The following is an 18,086-nucleotide window of genomic DNA, read 5'->3' as shown; positions in this document are numbered from 1 at the left end:
AATGAATGTATCAAAGTTTTAGATTCATAAACCCCAAAACAATTCATAATTATTTTTATTTAACATATATCATTAAACAACAAAATAATCTAAACGAATAATTTTTCCTCCTTTTTGTTTCCAGTTTCTATCTTTTTTTTAAAGATTTGTGGGTAATGTAATGTATCAGGTCATAAAGTAAGTCTGTAGGGTTTGGGCTTTTTTTGACCCCTATGCCTACTCCCTATTTTATCTGTGTGCCATGAAGAAACCACTTAAAGATGGTCCTTTTTACTAAAGCGTCATCCACATCATAAATTTTCCTATCAGAACTGCGTTTTCCCTTGGCAATAATAAAAAACCCATTAAATTATGAAAATGCACTATTTTTCCAATTTTTTAAATTGGCAAAACACCTTGCCAAAATATAGGAACTAGAACAAAACTGACAAATGACACCTTAACTAATCCTTTTTACTAATACTTTACTTTAGAACACAGGAGGGATGAAATCAAATTACTGAACAATGGTTTATTTTACAACCCAATACTTTACGACCCTATTGGGTGTTGAGGGACAGAGTTAAACCACTTTAAGCTTTAACAAAAGATTGCACATTCAAATTGTCAAAGGAAATTACAGTAGTGATAGGATTCAAACCCATGCCCTCTTCATGCCAAGTAAATATATTATGACAGCCTGTGGGAAAAAAGGTAAATGTAAACTGGCTACAGATGCAAGAATAGTGGTCATACAGTGTTTTTTTTGTTTTTTTTATACCTTTACATAATTGAATTAAGTTATAATAATAGGGTGTCATAAAAAAATGACCGTTTTTCTTGCTGATTTAAAAATAAATTTATTTTGACTTTTTTTTAATATTGAAAGTATATACCGTTGTGTTCTATGGTTTGATGCCATCTTGAGGCTGGGTTTTGGATTCCTTCACAACACCACTGGAATTTGAACAGAAAAGTTCTGCAATTTGAACCTCATCCAGACAATTAAGTTTTCTCTTGAAAATAATCAGCCAACGACTAGAACAGCTGGTGGTCGGAAGGTCTGTAGCTCTTGACGGTAAGCAGGGTGAGGGAAAAGCTCAATTCCATACAAATCTGTTTTTTTTTTTTTTTGAACAACAAAACCCAATTTCTACTTATGAATCCTGGGTTGGGTCAAAACAACATTTTTTGTAACCACTCACAGTTAAGTTTTGAATCAATGGTTCGATTTGGGATTTTCAAAAAATGTTGACAAATGGCCTGCTCAATGGTCAACTCATGAGGAATTACTCTTAATGAGCGATATTCTTTCCCGAAGTTGTGCAGTCCACAATTTATGCTCTCTTGCCAATTCCCAAGTAATTTTCGTTGGGTCTGCCTCAAGAGTCCAGCTGAACTTCCTCATCGAATAATGATTTTCATACAGAACCCTCTTTCCTCTCGAGGCTGTCTGAATACCAGGTCACACAGGGCAGAGGGTTGAAGAGACAGATAAATTGGCCGAGGAAAGTTCAATGAGGACCTATTGACCCTGAACCCTTTTACGACATACCAAACTGCCACAAACTCAGATCCATTAGACAATGGATTAATAAGTCCTCTACTCAATGGAAATGCAGCCTGGAACAGAGGCATGCAAAAAAGTTTATCGAAGGACCATCGCAGAAACTAACAGCAGAACTACTAAATCTAGGACGTGCTAGGGTTAGAATAAAAGTTGGACTGCAGACTCTAGAGATATGTACTTGGAGTGGCAGAAACAAGCCTGTGCAGATATTGCCAAGAAGAAACATGTCCTCTATTGGTGCACAAGCGTATGCCGAGATTCCTAATCCTGGGAGAGGAAAAGCCAGGGCTTGAAGGATACACACAGAAACCATAAGCTTAACGAGGAATTCTAGATTAAAAAAATGGTGATGCACAACAGACCAATATTCGTCGCAGTGCACAGGTTAAGAGGCCACTATATAATCTAATCACGAGGCTGTCACCGGTTCAAATTTCTGGAACCATATGCACACATTGCCGCACCAAATGGATTGTTTTGACGCCGGAAAACTTACTAATCCGATAATGGCGTAATATTATTTTTTTTTAACAGAATGAATACATCTTTCAACAGTATATTTAATAGAAAAGACTTCTCTTTGACAAAACATTTTGAAAAATATATGAGCTACAGGCTAATTGTATTAATGAAACCAATAATATATAAATATTAATAAAACAAATATAAATTGGCAGAATAAGTAAAAATTTGGTACAAAAAAGTATAAAGAGAAAGTAATAAACTTTCTGCACTCAGATCTTGAGACATGTTGAAGATTTATTATTAATAATTCAAAATAGGTACGTAATAATATGAGAATTATCTCTAATAAGTTGTACTAATTCAGCCGCGGGAATGGGAAGATAGGATAATCATTAGCACACAAATCTATTCAACAAATATCTTTGACATTTAACATTTTACTTATTTCATGTTTTACTTTTTAAAAAATCTTATATATTTACAAATCTATCATCTACATTACTTCCTACCAAATAAATAAATAAAGGAAGAAGTATAAAAATAAAAATATCCAAGGTAAAAAGAAATCAGGAAGAAATAATGACGGTATAGAAATCAATGGTAAATTGAATAATGAGAAACACATTCAAAACGCTGTAATTATAACCAGTTTTAGTACTGAATTATATCGAATAAAAATTTTGCATGACAAAAAAGTGTCATTTTTTTCCAATTCTTGCAATTTGTCAATTCTTTCCAACTTCCCGTTTCTCTTATTTTACTTCGAAACACGTCATCTCTTGTCGAGAAATCCACCCAATTTAAACCTTGGAGGATGGAGTAGCGTCAGAAGACTGAGCTACTGGGACGTGCCTCGAAGGTAACCCTCACCAACCCGGCGTCGTATTGGCTAAACGTCTCATCCTCCTGGTGTTCCTGTCCTGGTCTCTGATTTTCTTCTCCATTTCAGCGTCCGTGAGCGTTTCGAGGAAGGGGCACCACTGGTCGGCCTCTGACCCGGCTCTAAAAGGCACCTCCACCGTGGCGAGAGGCGCCTCAGAAAAAGCGTATGTTTTTTGGTGCCAAGACAGTTGACCTCTTATCGAGTAAGCTATCGCAGTCACAAATTCTCCTCCTAGTCCCAATTCAGCGCAGAGTTTCATGGCAAAGTTTTCTGGCGAATTTTCTTTCTCAGACATATCCCATTCAACCTACACAACAATATTATTTAAGACAAAAAAATTAAAATTTTTCAATTAAAAATTTACCTGATCCACCAAAGAAGTATTCCCAACGTGAATATTCAGCTTGACTATGACTCTCTGGTCTGACTGTTCTTCCAAAAAGTTGTCAGTTGGGAAGCCGTCGATCTGCTGCCTGATAGCCTGTGCGATTGCAGGGACAAAACTCAATGGATTCAAATCGAGATCGTCACAAAGAACTTCGGCGAATTGCTCGGGTGTGATAAGCGATTCGTTCTTGTTCCAGGTGAAAGTATCTCGCAGCTTTTGCCCTTCGATCTCCATATCAAGTCTTATCGGCACTAAGACTTCAACCTGAGAAGCATTCTCAGAAATCGAAGACGGATCAGTGTCATCGTAGCAAAGAGGAAAACTTCTAACCTAAGCATAAAATTGCACAAAAGCATCAGCTTAATTACTAGACAAATATGTTTCCCTGAAATATAAATTAGATAAAATTAGCAAACAAAACTAATAAAATAAAAATTGTTTCTATTTTTAGGTTAGGAGATGTATAATAATTAACATTTAAATATTACAAGTAAGTATTAACAAATAACAAGAATTTAAAATAAATCAAAGCATATACCTTTTTGTTGACTACTCTATTCCTGTTGATTGGTGTCGCCTGTGGCACTGCATCAAGATGTGAACTGTTCGGAAGAGACGGCACCCAGGGCATCGTCTTCTTCGGCTTTGCTGAGCTGGTAATTGGCGTTTCAGATGAGTGGACAGAAACAGCCTTGTACTTGTCATCATTCCCATCAATAATGTCCTCCACTTCTGAAGCCCTGAGTAGTGAAATGCTCGAGGCAAGACAGTGTGAACTGAGGCCGAGCTCGATGAGCCTCTTCCTTTCCTCGTTGCCGAGCGTGCGCCTATACATCCCAGGGTACCTCTTGTAGAGTGAACCCCGGAACATACGGAGGTAGTTTCCCACCTATTGAATATCAATAATCAATTAATAATTATAATAAATATTATAAGGTTAATAAATACACCACTAATCTATGTGGATATGTTACAGTTAATGTTAATCTGTAATGATTTGACGCTCACCTTAGAGGGATCTCAGTGTGTTACATGTTATAAACTTCAAAGTCCCGAGTTTCTAGCTTAATCTTTCTTTTAATAAGTTATATTTTATATATTCCATTTAAATAGGGGTGGTTTGGACTTCCTAGTATCATATTAAACACGTACCAACGGCACTTTAATATAAATAATAAACAATTAATTTTAGCTTATTGAATATCAGTTTATAATACGCTCCAAGATTTTTAAAAAAATCGAGCACTTGTATTTTCTTATTTATTTCAAACTGTAGGCATTTTTATCATTAAATTGATTACAATATAGTTATGTTAATTTAAACCAAATTAAATGAGATTAAAAATTTCATGCGTTTTAATAAAAGATGTTGAATTATGATGGTTTGAAAGAAAATTCACCAAAAACCGGAAAATCATTTAGTGATAGTTTTAAGTTTAACACCTAGTCTTGCTCTAATAACTCGTTTTGCCTCCTCTGAATTCACATAGTGCCTCAAGTCTCCAAAGCAGCAAGTAAATAAGCATTTTTGTCTTGTGAAACAGAATCCCAGTCTTCAACAAGAATTGTTTGAAGCCGTTAAATGCTTGATGGAGGCAGCGAATGATGTCCAACCCATGTCACCGATGTCATGTCCCATAAGTTTTCTTTTTGATTCATGTCAGTAGAATGTACCAGATAATTTATTGAGGTCCCAACAACCTTCAAGTAATGGGTGACAACTCAAGCTACATGCGGTCAAAATGCATTACACAAAGTTGTCCCCAATAAATGGAGCAAATGGTACCACTGTTTCCAGAAGAACTTCCTTAATGTAACTTTAGTGCAAAGATCCAATCGACATGACGATCAGTTCATTATGGGCATGGATGCTGATTCAACCCACTACTATCTTTGTAAAGGGTCACGCATGGCACATGAAGTGAATCGTTCTCCACATCACACATGAAGACGGTCCCGGTCATCTGACTGCCACAAACCAAACCAGCACTCATCTGTGAAGAGAACAAGCCCCCCATTGTTCAAGTGTCCAAACGAACCGCTATTTGCGAATTGTCTTTAAACTCCATGCCTTTCTAATAGTAGAGATACTTCTGACTGTTTTAGAGTTCATTTTACAATGGAATGTTCGGAGTTACTACTTATCAAGGAAGCCTATAAATGACATTTCCATATGTGGTGAGAGCAATCGAACGATCACCTCTAGCTGCCCTTCTTTGCAGTTGTCCACTACCGTATCTCAATCGAGATGCCTGGTAGCCCCAAAACCAATGTAGACCACAGCGCAGCACACCATACCAAGGAATTGGGCTTTGTAATGTACTCTCGTCACTGGCCAAAGCATCTGCCTGGACAAGATTTTCTCAAAACCATGCTTTTGAGAGAAAAATTGTTTAATAGAATTTATTGTTTCATCAAAGAAAACACTTTAATAAATCAACTAACCCACTCAATAATTTGGCCCTGGAAAGGATGAAATTGAACTGATATTCTTTATTTATCGGAAGAGTGTGTATAAGGATTAGTAACACTGTAAGGGTAAACAACAAGTAATTAATGTTTTATTTTCGTTTTATGTCAATTACTAGTCTTTATACCTAGTTGTGGAAAATAAACAAATAAATACTTTTTTGTTTTTGAGTGCTCAACCAACATTATAAAGTACTAGATAGCAGTATTACTAGGATACACAGTATATAATACATTTGTTCACATTTTATTAAATAATAAACGTGAGAATCACCTCAGAACCGATGCAGTAGTACTCTCCATTTTCCTCCACCTGGAAGCTAATCGGCTTGTCGCCGAACGTCCTTATCGACATCCTCGAGCCTTTAAGAGTTGAGACTGCAGAGTTCGAAACAGTAACAGAAAAACGACTCGAGTTAGAAACAGAAACGCCGACAACAAAACTTCTCACAAAGCCGTCCGACAACAGTCGACAACAGAGTTAGGCTTAGGCTCCAGAGCTGGAACTACAGCAGCACTAGAAACTTTGATCCAGCGGAAAGACTACAGTGACGTCACCCCATTATGACAAAAATTTATTTACCCCAGTATAAATTAAAAAAGAAATCCTACGTTATCATATTCCATATATTTTAATCAACTTACGAAACTCGTAATCCATAACCAACAAAAAACAATAACATTTTTTCTCTTATTTGAAATAAATCAAGAGTAACAAAAAGTGTAAAAAAGGCAGGGCTGGAAATCCTGCGTTCAACCAAACTTTCCAATTTTTACAGAATTCAGAGCTTACAATCACGAATCCTTAGATCCATCGTCAATATTATTATTCTATGAATAACTCTCAGAATAACTTGCGCGATATTATATACCTGTGACCTGAATGTTTCTTTTCAAATTATTTTGCTACAATGTAAACCAGTTAACTTTTAACAATAGATTAGGGCATAAGATTTCTTCTTCAAAATATTTAGCTACTAAATGTTAGACAGATAAGCTTTGAACATTTGTGCAAATCAGTAGTAAATAATACTTTAGGTTTTGGGACTCAGTAAAAATAAAAATAAATTGTTTGGACTTGTCTGATCTCCTGCATTTTTGTCATATTTAATTAAATGCAAAGATCCAAGGTAAAGAACATGAAAAATGTGATAAATTAAATTATATATAATCCTAATTACTCAATATTTTATTAATAGATTGTTACAATGTATTACAATGTAAAAAATTAATTTTTGGTTTTAAAAACATGAAACAGTTTATTTAAATTTAAAAAATAATCATTTGTATACATACATAGTCATGATTTTATGGATTTTCTAGTCCAGGCCCCAGCACTCGTCAGTCTCGGGGCCTTGATGGTTAAACGGAGCGGTGTACATATGAGTTCCACTTTTTGTTGAACAGTATGTGTGCACTTCGATCGGTCGTCTGTACTCGCATTTCAATATGTGCTCCGGTAGATCATCCACTTCGATGTACTCGGTGGCATTGTAAGGGCATCTCACCTTGGTACCGTTGTATTGTTTGAGACACCGGACCAGATGATACTGCAGCCTTTCCTTCTTGAGAATGTGCGAATCGTCAAGAGGGCACTTGACCAAAGTAGACTCCTAGAAATCGGTGGGTAAGTAATCAAAGGTAATTTAATTATAATGTCATGCTGTACAGGCATTGGGTCATTTATTGGGTCCGTCTTCACGGTGAGTAGGAACCTAACAAGTGACAATGCCAGTTCAGCATAACTTCACTGGCTTGCAGACCAACACCCAGCATCAGTACAGCAGTTATAACACACCGATGGACAAAATTAACTCACCACCCTTAAATTTTAATGTATTTAGGTTTATTCATATTTTGCATATCAACATTTAAAAATAAAATGTTTATTATCTAATTAAAAAAAACTTTTTTCGCCCCTTTAATACTGAGTATTTCCACCTCTGGCACGAATCATGTTCATTAAACACCTTGCATCCTGAATAATTCTTTCCCATTCATCAAGAGCAGTCATTTCCAATTCTTCTATGGTCTTAGGACCTGGGATTAGCCATTGTACTCATTGCTTACGTTGGTTCTGAATGTGTTTGATTGTGTTCAAATGCGGACTTTGGGCTAGACACACCAAGCACTCAATTTCAACATCATTCAGATAGTCATCCACAATACGTGCTCTATGGCATACATGCATTGGCAAGAATCTCTCACTGACGTGAGGGGAGGGGGGCAAATGGCCATGTTCTTTGATTGAGTCTTGTAAGACAGCTGTGTGAAGTTGACATGGCGCAAGAGATTTTTCTCACACACAACCATTCAGTTCGAGCGTTCAAGGAAATGCCACCCAAGAACAACGACCCACCGCGGTATGTCATCTGAAGGATCATACAGCATGAGGTGTACCTTTCTCCTGAGCCTCTAAGAAATTACGTCCATCTGAAGATTTGAGGCTAATTCTCACCTCATGTGAACTCGAATCTTCCTATGTCCAATTCACATGTTCCCGTGCGAATTGAAGCCTGGCCACTTTCTCAGCTGTGGAAAGAAGAGGTCCATGAACCGGTGCCGGGCCCAAAGGTTATTTTCATTGAGCCTTCTTCTTACAGTCCTGGAGGAAATCAAAACATTTCGGACTTGTCTTATAAGATTTCTTGCAGTTTTGAAGAGCCTGATGACGGATGAATCCATTGTCTCTCTGGTCTGTAGACTTAGGTCGACCATGTGCCTTCTAGTGTGAAGCCCTGTTTCTCTGAAGCGCTGAAGAACTTTTCCATATATAGAGTGATCATTCGGTCTCCTGGCAACTTCATGCTGGCCGTATCCTTCCTCTAATAATGTTAAGACCCTGACACTGTCATACTCAAATGCCTGACTGCAGCCATTGAAAATGGTTAAAAAATAACAAAAATATCAAATGAAATGAACGAAGGAAAGAGATTAATTCAAAGCAAAGCAGGCCCTTTAGGCATAGCAGAATGTAACGGCGTAATGGTACTTTTCGTGCAAATGGGATTAATCAGTTCAAAAGTAAATAAGGAAATAAACAAAGCATTATTTACTGTTTATTTTTACTACAATAGCTCCTAATTACCTACAACTAATGAAAAAAGATAATGGATTTAATTTTAAACTAAATAAATTGAACGGTGCGTTAAATTTGTCCATCAGTGTAGTTATACAAAAACGACATCTAAATTTACTAATAACTTTGTTGTCTTTTTTATATTAAAAGTCAGTTTTCTTGTTTTTCAAGTTTAAACAATGAACAATAAAATGAAACAAAAAAAATTATTTGATGATTTATTTTATTAAAAAATATATATATATATATTTAGAAATAAATACTCACATAAACCATCGTGAGGATAATCTATGACAACAGACAAAGTATAAATTCAAAATAAAACAATAACTACAGCTGAGCAACAATTGGTCAGTTCTATGGCACCAGTTGGTGGAAATACAGACCACCTCATCTCTATCCCTGTGTTCATCACATTTGATTTTATTGCGTACTTCATTCTGTACTAGGTGAATATTTCCTTAATAAAACTTAATAGAAAATCGACAGTTATTCCAATTATGCCTTAGTTCTCTAAAAAATTCAACTTGGACTTAACATTGGATGATTAAGTTTTACAAACATGTTTATCTTTATTTGTAATAGTTTAATTTAAATTTGGCAAATACAAGTTTATTTAAAGGACTTGTTACACATTTGTATTCAGTAAGTTCTATGCACCGTTTTTACCTAGACTGCACTAAACATAAGAAGTATTTTACCTTTAAAATAATAAATTGGAGAGACGAAGGCAGAAAATGGCTAAGGCCAAGACATACCAACCTTTAATTAGTCACTAGCAAGTGTTGGTTGTAATACATATTATATTATTTTTAGTTGATATTAATTACACTTCCTTATACAGAAAAGTTAAATTTATACTAATATAAACGATATTACGCTACTTCAAAAAAGAGAAAATTGACAATGGCCAGTACTCAATTTGTTTCAGTTGACTCAAGGAAAGAATTGAGACTATACATTTTACCAACTTTAATAACTTGGAATCAATAAAAATGTTTTAATTTTTATTATTTTTACAACTTGGGAGTATAATAGTATAACTATATTTATTTTTATAAGTATATTAATTACAACATACTTATTTTAACATAAACCAAATTAAAATTATCAGAAATTTATGAGTTTATATAAAGATTAATTAATTGTCATTATTTGAAAGAAAATTAAACAAAGCACTGAAACTCATTTAGTGATAGAATAAATTGTTAGTTTAATTTTAATCTATCATTAAATGATTTTCCAATGTTTTGGTGAATTTTCTTTCAAATCATCATAATTAATTTTTTTTATTAAAACACATGAATTTGTGATCTCTTTAATTTTGTTTATATTGAAATAACTATGTAGTAGTTAATATAACAATAAAAATACATAGATATAGTTTTGATTTTTTTTTTTTTTTTTTTAACGTGTTTCCACATTAGCTCCAAATAATCATCATGTAATGGTCACTAAACACCACACATTAGCTATAGCATTATTTTTTATGACTATTTGGTCACTAATCACCACACATTATTTTTTATCTTTAAGAGTGTATTTACAGTACAAGAAGAATTCTCAAGAAAAAAATTCTAATAGTGCAGCCAATATATTATATTTAAGTGATATTAATTATGCTTTCTTACGCTGAAAAGTTAAATTTATATTAATATAAACGATATGCTACTTCAAAAAAAGAGAAAGTTGACAATGGCCAGTGCTACAGTTTGTTAGTTGTTGTTAATATAACAATAAAAATAAATAGATATAGTTTTGAAAAACTTTTTTTTTTGTGTGTATTTGAGTGTATATTTAGAGTACAAGACAAATTCTCAAGAAAAACTACCAATGATAAATGGCTAAGGCCAAGATGTATCAACCTTTGATATATATGATAGGGGTTGTAATATATTATATTTAGTTGTTATTTATTATGCTTCCTTACGCAGAAAATTTAAATAGATATTAATATAAACGATATTAAGCTACTTCAAAAAAGAGAAAGTTGGCAACAGCCAGTGCTCCAGTTTGTTTCAGTTGACTCATAGAAAGTAATGAGACCAAACGTTTCTGCCCAAGTTCAGTGAGTCGGGTTCCGAAGGGGTTGCCATTTCTTACCTTGACAGGAGAAAAATTATGAACGTCGGGAGTAAGTTATCTGGGTCATAAGTTTAATACATAGACGGGCGAGAAGATCATAAATAGATTGTATTTATTCGCCATTTAATTATTTATTTTAAAATTCGTCCACAAAATAAAAAACAAAATTAGCGAATAAAGAAGACAAGGGAAAAGCCATTTCTTTCTGACTTGTCCCAAATTTTATTGTGTTGTGTTTCTTTTATTTTATTTCCATTTTTGGTGAGTCGATTATTTTACTGTTATTTTCTTTTAGTTTTTTCTTCTTCTTTTTTTTATTTGTTTTGTTTAAACTTGTAAAAATGGCGAGCTTCGCGGCTCAGGCCGCTTTGAGAGCCAAATGGACGGATTTGGTCGAATCCACGGACGTTTCGACGAACGTCACCTCTGGGATGAAAAGCGTTGTCGGTTGGTTGAAACAGGTAAAACACAAGAAAACGCATCACAATTTCATTACTGCAAAGCTCATGTTTGACACTGTCGTAGATGTTTGAGATGCAAAAAATCAAATGCTTTGTAGTAAAAATGCATCGACAGTTGGCCATCATTTTGAAAAGATGTATCACATAACAAAAAAAAAGTTACAAGATTTCGCTGCACAGTTTATCTACGTTAAACAGCAATTGTTGATAAATTCACTTTACAAAAGACGAACACTGCCAGCATGTCACTTTTTTATTTTGTAGTGTAATGAATTGTCGCACTCATTGTCTTGAAGCATTAAAAACGCAGACAACTTTAATGAATGATTTATTATTCTCAGTTAAATAAAAAAATAAAATTACTGGTTGTCAGGGCTATTCATGTCACAACTTTGACAGTGAATTTCACACCTCCAGAATGAAAGAAAAAGTCTCTTATACAAATGGTGCAGGAGAAATTTCACTTCATTTTTTCAAGTATTTCATTACTTCAGAAAAACATTAACACCAAAACTACAATTGCTACAAAAAAATCTGAAGACACCATTGGAATCTATGTTAAATTTCTTACAATGTTAAACCTTCATTAGACCCATGACAGTTTTTCATGCTGAAGTTGTAGTCGCTTGAAATATTAAAAAAAAAATAATTTTCTGAATTTGTAAGAATTTTTAAAAAGTTCTTCATTTAATCACCTTTTCAACAGTGCAATTACTTTTTTAATTTTTTTTTTTTTTCAAAGCAGATTTTTCTTTAAGAACAGCAAAAATGATGGGGGGTCAAAGCGACTATACTTTAGCGTGACAAACTTTCATGGTCTGACAAAGGTTGTAACTCGAAGGAAATTTGACTTAGATTTCAACAGTGTGTGGATTTTTTTTTGTAACAATTGTATTTTCAGTGTTTATCTGAAGTAAAGTAACGAAATAGAGGAAAGAGTGAAGTTTCTTCCTTACGTTGATGATCGGACTGTTGTACAGGGGAACTTTTCTCTCTCTGGAGGTGTGAAATTCACTGGCAAAGTTTGTAACACCCTATATATTCTGGGAGTGCTCGACAAATTGACAGAGTAGCCCAGACAGTAGAAACTAAATGAACTTTGCCAATTTTATAAAAGCCTTGGAATGTTAAAATTTTCAATTTACTTCATTGTTCAATCATAAAATGAATAATTTTCCTTTAACAAAACAAAAGTACAAGAGATATTTCCGTATTTAATCTTTAAAAGCTTGAGATTCTAATTAAAATATATTATCCTTTAACAACTAGTATGCACTACAGTTGTTTTCATTCTTATCCCTTAAAAGTACAGGATGAAATAGATATTTTCAAATTTTTCCTTTTAACATATATTTTGAGCACAAGAGTGCCAAATTTATCCTTTAAAAATACATAAGTACTAGAAATATTCTAACATGACAATTTAAAAGCACAATACATTTTTCATTTTTATCATTTAACAATTTGAAAGCACAAGAGATTTTTTAATCTTTAATAACTTAGGTACACTACAAATGTTTTAATTTTTATTCTTTTTACAAGTTGAGAGTCTAATTATTTTTATTTGTATAGCATCTCAAAAGTAGAGCTGTCATATTCATCCTGTAACAACTTGGAAGTACAATAGAGTTTTTAATATTTAATAACTTAAATATTTAAGTTTAAAGTAATTTAAATTTTTTTATAAGTTTAAGATGTATTGACCACTTTTTACTCAAGAATGATCCGAATCTCAGTATAGTCTGGATGAAAAACAAATTCAATTGTTATCTGCCAAGCTTTCGGCCTATTTTAAGATCTTTATCAGGGTCCATATTAATTTTAAATTATGAATACATATTTGTACTGTTACAATATTGTTACAGTCCTTGGCTACGTTGAGGCTATCTTTAAAGAAATTTGAAACAATTTATTAAAAACTTATGTAAATCTGTACACTGTATAATAATTATTAATTGTGTAGTATCTATATAGTTGTATTGATGGTTGAATTAATTGTACAAATATGTATACACAATTTTTAATTAACATCGTTCCTGATGATGACCTTAAAAACAAATCTTGGTAGATAATTAAATTTGTTTTTCCATCCAGTCTTTACCGAGATCTAGATTATTCGTAATTATTTTTTTATCTAACATCTCGAAAGTAGATCTGTTAGTTTTTTTATCAACATAAAGGGACAAGGGATATTTTATTTTTTGTACTTTTAACAACTTGAAACCACTGTGTTGGCTGAGTGACTTATAAAAGTAAAAGAAATATTTTCATTATTATATTTTTGTCAACTTAAGAAGTAGAAGTACAATATTTAATTTTTCATATTCATCCTTTAACTACTTGGATAGGTAACTTAAGTGCAAGTCAGATATCATTTTTTCATTTATCTAACATTTTGAAAGTAGAAGATTTCCTATATTTATCTTTTAATAGCTTAGATGCAAAATATTTTTTCATATGGAGACCGCAGGTTCGTATTTGCCATGTTTGTAGTGCTGGATTGGATTCTGGCATTGTCGAATTTTAATTGATATATCTTAAAAGTATTTTAAGGTGGTTTGACCCCTCGTCCGCGACACCTAACGGGTAGATAGACGTTAAATCCTCCTGTAAGATGGGCATTTTTTCTTTACTTTCTATTTTTTATTTTTTTTTCATATTCGTCCTTAAACAACCTAGATGCGCCAAGAGATATTTTCATTTCTATTCTGTAACCGCTTGGATTACAACAAATTTAATTTCATGTTTCTTTCAGCCACCCAAAAGTACAAGAGATATTTTCATATTTATCCTCTTTGACCATTTGGATGCACAACAAATGTTTTTCATTTTCATCCTATAGAACTTGAAAATGTAAAAAATTCAATTTAATATTTTCTTTCTTGGAAGTGGAAGAGATGTTTTAATATTTATCCATTCGACTGTACGGAAGTTGTATGTATTTTTTTTTTTTTTATAAATTTGCAGTTCTGAAGGGCATAACAATTCTCAACAAGGACAAACTCAATAGTACAAAAGGATAGTTCTACTATTCAATTGATGTACTCACTCCATCATAACCGTTTCTATATAGGACAAACTCAATACTTAAAAATTACCGAGTTCTAATTAATCAATATTTTATTCTTCTTTATGAATGGAGAGGGTTTTTCATAAAAAAAATATGTTTCTTTATTATCTATTAAAAAGGAAAATTATTCCTACTTGTCTTGAGTGTATGCAATGATATATCAATAGCTTTTATTAAAGTATAGTATTAAATAGCTTGATTAGAAGTTACTTTTGTTTTAACTAATAATTATTAACTGAACTGGTAAGTTTCTGCTATTCTCCATATATAGCTGCTTGTTCATATTCTTCCTATGTTAAATGATAGTTTGATTCCAACCATTTGCTTATCTTATTATTAGCTTTTAGTATATGTATTTCACTTAGATACTGTTTAACTATTATCACTTGGAAAGTTACACTATCATTCTTATTTACAGGCATCCTTAGATGTAAGGGAAGTTGGCCGAAGAACCTTGACAAATCTGAGTATGCCGCAAGAAAAGATCACAATTTTACACTACAACGATGTTTACAATGTCGACCAAGGGAAAGCTGCTCGTTTCCTTACTGCGATAAAGCAGTTCGATTCTGAGACGCCGCTCGTTTTGTTCAGTGGAGATGCACTTTCGCCTAGCATGCGTATGTTTAATCTAACAATTTATTTTATATAGATAATATAATCTATTGTTTTTCCAGTGAGTACACTGACAAGCGGCGCGCAGATGGTCCCTGTACTAAATGCAGTAGGAACTCACTGTGCCGTATTTGGCAATCATGACTTTGGTAATTGTATAAAAAAAATTCTGTTCGTGTTTTATCCTTTTACATCAATAAAACTTCAGTAATTGCTAGATTTCGGCCTGGAAGTGCTAAGCAAGAGGGTGCTTGATACAAACTTTCCGTGGTTGATGTCAAACGTTATTGACAATGAAACTGGACGAGCACTCGGAGATGGAAAAGTCACTCATGCTGTAGACTGGAAGTCAAAACGAATAGGGCTGATTGGCCTTGTTGAAAAAGAATGGCTTGAGACCCTCGCTACTATCAATCCTGATGAGGTGACCTACATCGACTTTGTCGAAGCTGGCCAAAAGTTAACTTCCCAACTTAAACAAGAGGTGTGTAAGCTTTAATATTTACTAGATTATTATAATCTATTGTCATGTTTAAAAAATCATCTAATTAATTAATCAAATTATTGTTAAATTTTTTAAATAATGTTGGCGTTTGTTTTTTATTAAACCGTACTTCTCAGGGCTGTGACATAGTTATAGCACTCACACATATGCGTATGCCAAATGACATGAAACTGGCAGAAAAGTGTGATGAAATTGACCTCATACTCGGTGGACACGACCACGTTTATTCTGTCGAAATAGTCAACAACAAGTATATCATAAAGTCGGGGACTGATTTCGACCACTTTTCTAAAATCACACTCAAATTTGAATCAGGCAGCCATGGATTTGACATCACAGTCGACAAAATTAAAGTCGATGAGATGTACGACGCTGACCCTGATTTGTCCATTGAACTTGAACAGTACACAGGTGAGTTTCTTAAGAGATGAACTGTTTATTTAAAAAATAAATAAAATAAAATGGGAAAAGGAATCTTAAACTGTGATTTTCTTTTTTTTAAAGAATTGATTGAAGGAAAAATGGATGAGGTTCTTGGAGAGTTTAATGTAGAGCTGGATGGACGCTTTGAAATGATAAGGACAAGTGAAACAAATCTTGGTAACTGGGTATGTAAAAATAACTAAAAAAGTTCATCTTTTTCTGTGTTCCTTTTATCAATTTATTAAAAATCATACTTGCAGGTCTGTGATGTGATTTTGGCTGCAACAAAAGCTGATCTTGTTATTTTAAACTCAGGAACTCTTAGATCTGATTGCATTCACCCTGCGGGCCCTTTTACAATGCGGGATCTCATGATGATTGTACCTATTACCGATCCATTAACTGTTATTGAACTTACAGGTGGTTTATCATAAAAACTATAAAATTTCTTTTTAGTCATGAAAAATCAATTGAAACATTTATGTCCAATTGACCATATTAATTATTTCAATTAGTTATTCTTTTTTATGTAAGGTCTTGGTTGAGATGAAAAAGTTAAGGGTCATGAGTGGGATTCGAACACACGCCTTAGTTGCTATCAACAGCCGAAGGTAGTGGGATTGAATCCTGCTAATGAAACTAACTTTTTCATCTCAATCAAGACCTTACATAAAAAAGAATAATTAATTGAAATAAGTGGAAAATTAAGAGGTAAAGCTTTATAAGAGGAATAATTCTGATCATCTTCAAATGAAATCTAAAGATTAAATTAAAGAAATAATTAAATTACAATTTTAATTAAATTTACAATTTCAGGAAGAGAAATTATAGAGGCTTTAGAGAATGGTGTTTCCATGTATCCAAAGTTGGAAGGAAGATTTCCACAAGTTGCCGGGATATCTTTCGCCTTCTATCCTGGCCGTACTCCTGGTAACAGAATTGAACGCGACCTCGTCAAGATTGGAGATGAATACCTCAAACCCGATAGCAAATACCAGCTTGCTACCAAAACTTACCTTCGTCAGGGTTCAGACGGTTACACCGTGTTCAAACAAGCCCCTATAATCGTAAGTCATATAAGTAAGCAGAATCGGTATACGATATTAAAATGTTTTTTCTTCAGGTTGATGAAGAAAATTGTCTTGAATTAGGCCTGGCTATTCAGAACCATTTCAATGCAATAAAAATACGCTTAGGAAAGACAAAGCAATGTTCCAAGCATCGTCAGTCTCTTGTAACGCTCTCAAGACGCCATTCACTCGTCAGAATGCTCGATGGGGGTGATCTTGATGGTCCGACGCCTCTTAGGAAGCATTTACCAAACTCGGATGCCGTGCCTGAGAAAGTTCCTCGGTTTTCAAGACGTGCATCACTCGACGAACTCGAAAATGAATCTTGTCTACTGACCCCAAGGATTGAAAGGCGAATTATCACTCTGACAGAACAGGTATTTACCATGTTTACCATAAGCAAACAAATATAATTAATTTAATTGTCTCAATTTTTACAGCTTGGGAAGGACCTCTTAGCTGAAAAAGAACGATCTTTTTCAGATACATCCATAATACCTGAGGAAAATGAAATTTCTCCGCAAGATTACTCGTAGTAGAACAAACGCTTCCGTAAATTAATCAATTAATCATTCTGCACAAATGGCAATTTTTAAACTTTTCCATTATTGTCACAGTTTTAAACTTTTAAATAATCAGTTCACAATAATACATAATAACACTACCAAATGAAAAATAACATCAATTACTCTTTAAACATATATTCAATCAAGATTTTAACGTTTAATGCTTCTTGCAGCATAATTCTTAATATGCTACTATAAATTCATAAACATAAAGTATAGATGAAAAATATAGATTGCAAATTTTGGACAGGGTATTCTGTCCAATAATTTTCTAGTCAAATGTGACACATAGTAGAGTATATAATAAATATACAGCTGTATATAAAAATATGTACATTTTCGCCTCGCTTTTAAGTTGATTTGTATGCAAAAGACATTGTTATTGTTTATTTAACTTATTATGTTTATACAATATATTAAAATATGATTTACAACGACAATTGAATTTTTTAAATTTC

The 18,086-nt window shown here is 33.4% G+C and overlaps 3 protein-coding genes across 6 annotated transcripts; 1 reads left to right on the top strand and 2 right to left on the bottom strand.

Moving 5' to 3' along the window:
* Window positions 1–2,539: 2,539 nt before the first annotated feature.
* Window positions 2,540–6,237, bottom strand: LOC106662653 (SWI/SNF-related matrix-associated actin-dependent regulator of chromatin subfamily B member 1). The gene is made up of 4 exons (XM_014386877.2): window positions 6,029–6,237; window positions 3,824–4,174; window positions 3,262–3,615; window positions 2,540–3,204 (listed from the first exon to the last, which is right to left on the bottom strand). Exons 1-4 carry the CDS (start codon window positions 6,107–6,109, stop codon window positions 2,881–2,883), a joined length of 1,110 nt encoding a protein of 369 aa, XP_014242363.1. The 5' UTR covers window positions 6,110–6,237; the 3' UTR covers window positions 2,540–2,880.
* Window positions 6,238–6,966: 729 nt separating this feature from the next.
* LOC106662451 (gametocyte-specific factor 1-like) lies at window positions 6,967–9,196 on the bottom strand. The gene is made up of 2 exons (XM_014386550.2): window positions 9,101–9,196; window positions 6,967–7,367 (listed from the first exon to the last, which is right to left on the bottom strand). Exons 1-2 carry the CDS (start codon window positions 9,107–9,109, stop codon window positions 7,074–7,076), a joined length of 303 nt encoding a protein of 100 aa, XP_014242036.1. The 5' UTR covers window positions 9,110–9,196; the 3' UTR covers window positions 6,967–7,073.
* A 1,713-nt stretch (window positions 9,197–10,909) lies between these two features.
* Window positions 10,910–18,026, top strand: LOC106662621 (trifunctional nucleotide phosphoesterase protein YfkN). 4 transcript variants are annotated; one of them, XM_014386826.2, is made up of 10 exons: window positions 10,910–10,967; window positions 14,868–15,069; window positions 15,127–15,213; window positions 15,283–15,548; window positions 15,686–15,980; window positions 16,074–16,177; window positions 16,253–16,412; window positions 16,809–17,059; window positions 17,116–17,439; window positions 17,503–18,025. In XM_014386826.2, exons 2-10 carry the CDS (start codon window positions 14,919–14,921, stop codon window positions 17,596–17,598), a joined length of 1,734 nt encoding a protein of 577 aa, XP_014242312.1. In that variant the 5' UTR covers window positions 10,910–10,967; window positions 14,868–14,918; the 3' UTR covers window positions 17,599–18,025. The 4 variants fall into 4 exon arrangements, with proteins under 4 accessions (XP_014242312.1, XP_014242311.1, XP_024081471.1 ...); XM_014386825.2 differs by having other exon boundaries at window positions 10,917–11,379; window positions 17,503–18,026; XM_024225703.1 differs by having other exon boundaries at window positions 10,917–11,179.
* The last annotated feature ends 60 nt before the right edge of the window (window positions 18,027–18,086 follow it).

Source organism: Cimex lectularius, unplaced genomic scaffold (genome assembly GCF_000648675.2).
Source record: "Cimex lectularius strain Harlan isolate CLEC.00 unplaced genomic scaffold, Clec_2.1 scaffold33, whole genome shotgun sequence".
Lineage (NCBI taxonomy): Eukaryota > Metazoa > Arthropoda > Insecta > Hemiptera > Cimicidae > Cimex > Cimex lectularius.
This window is presented reverse-complemented; position numbering and strand designations above follow the sequence as displayed.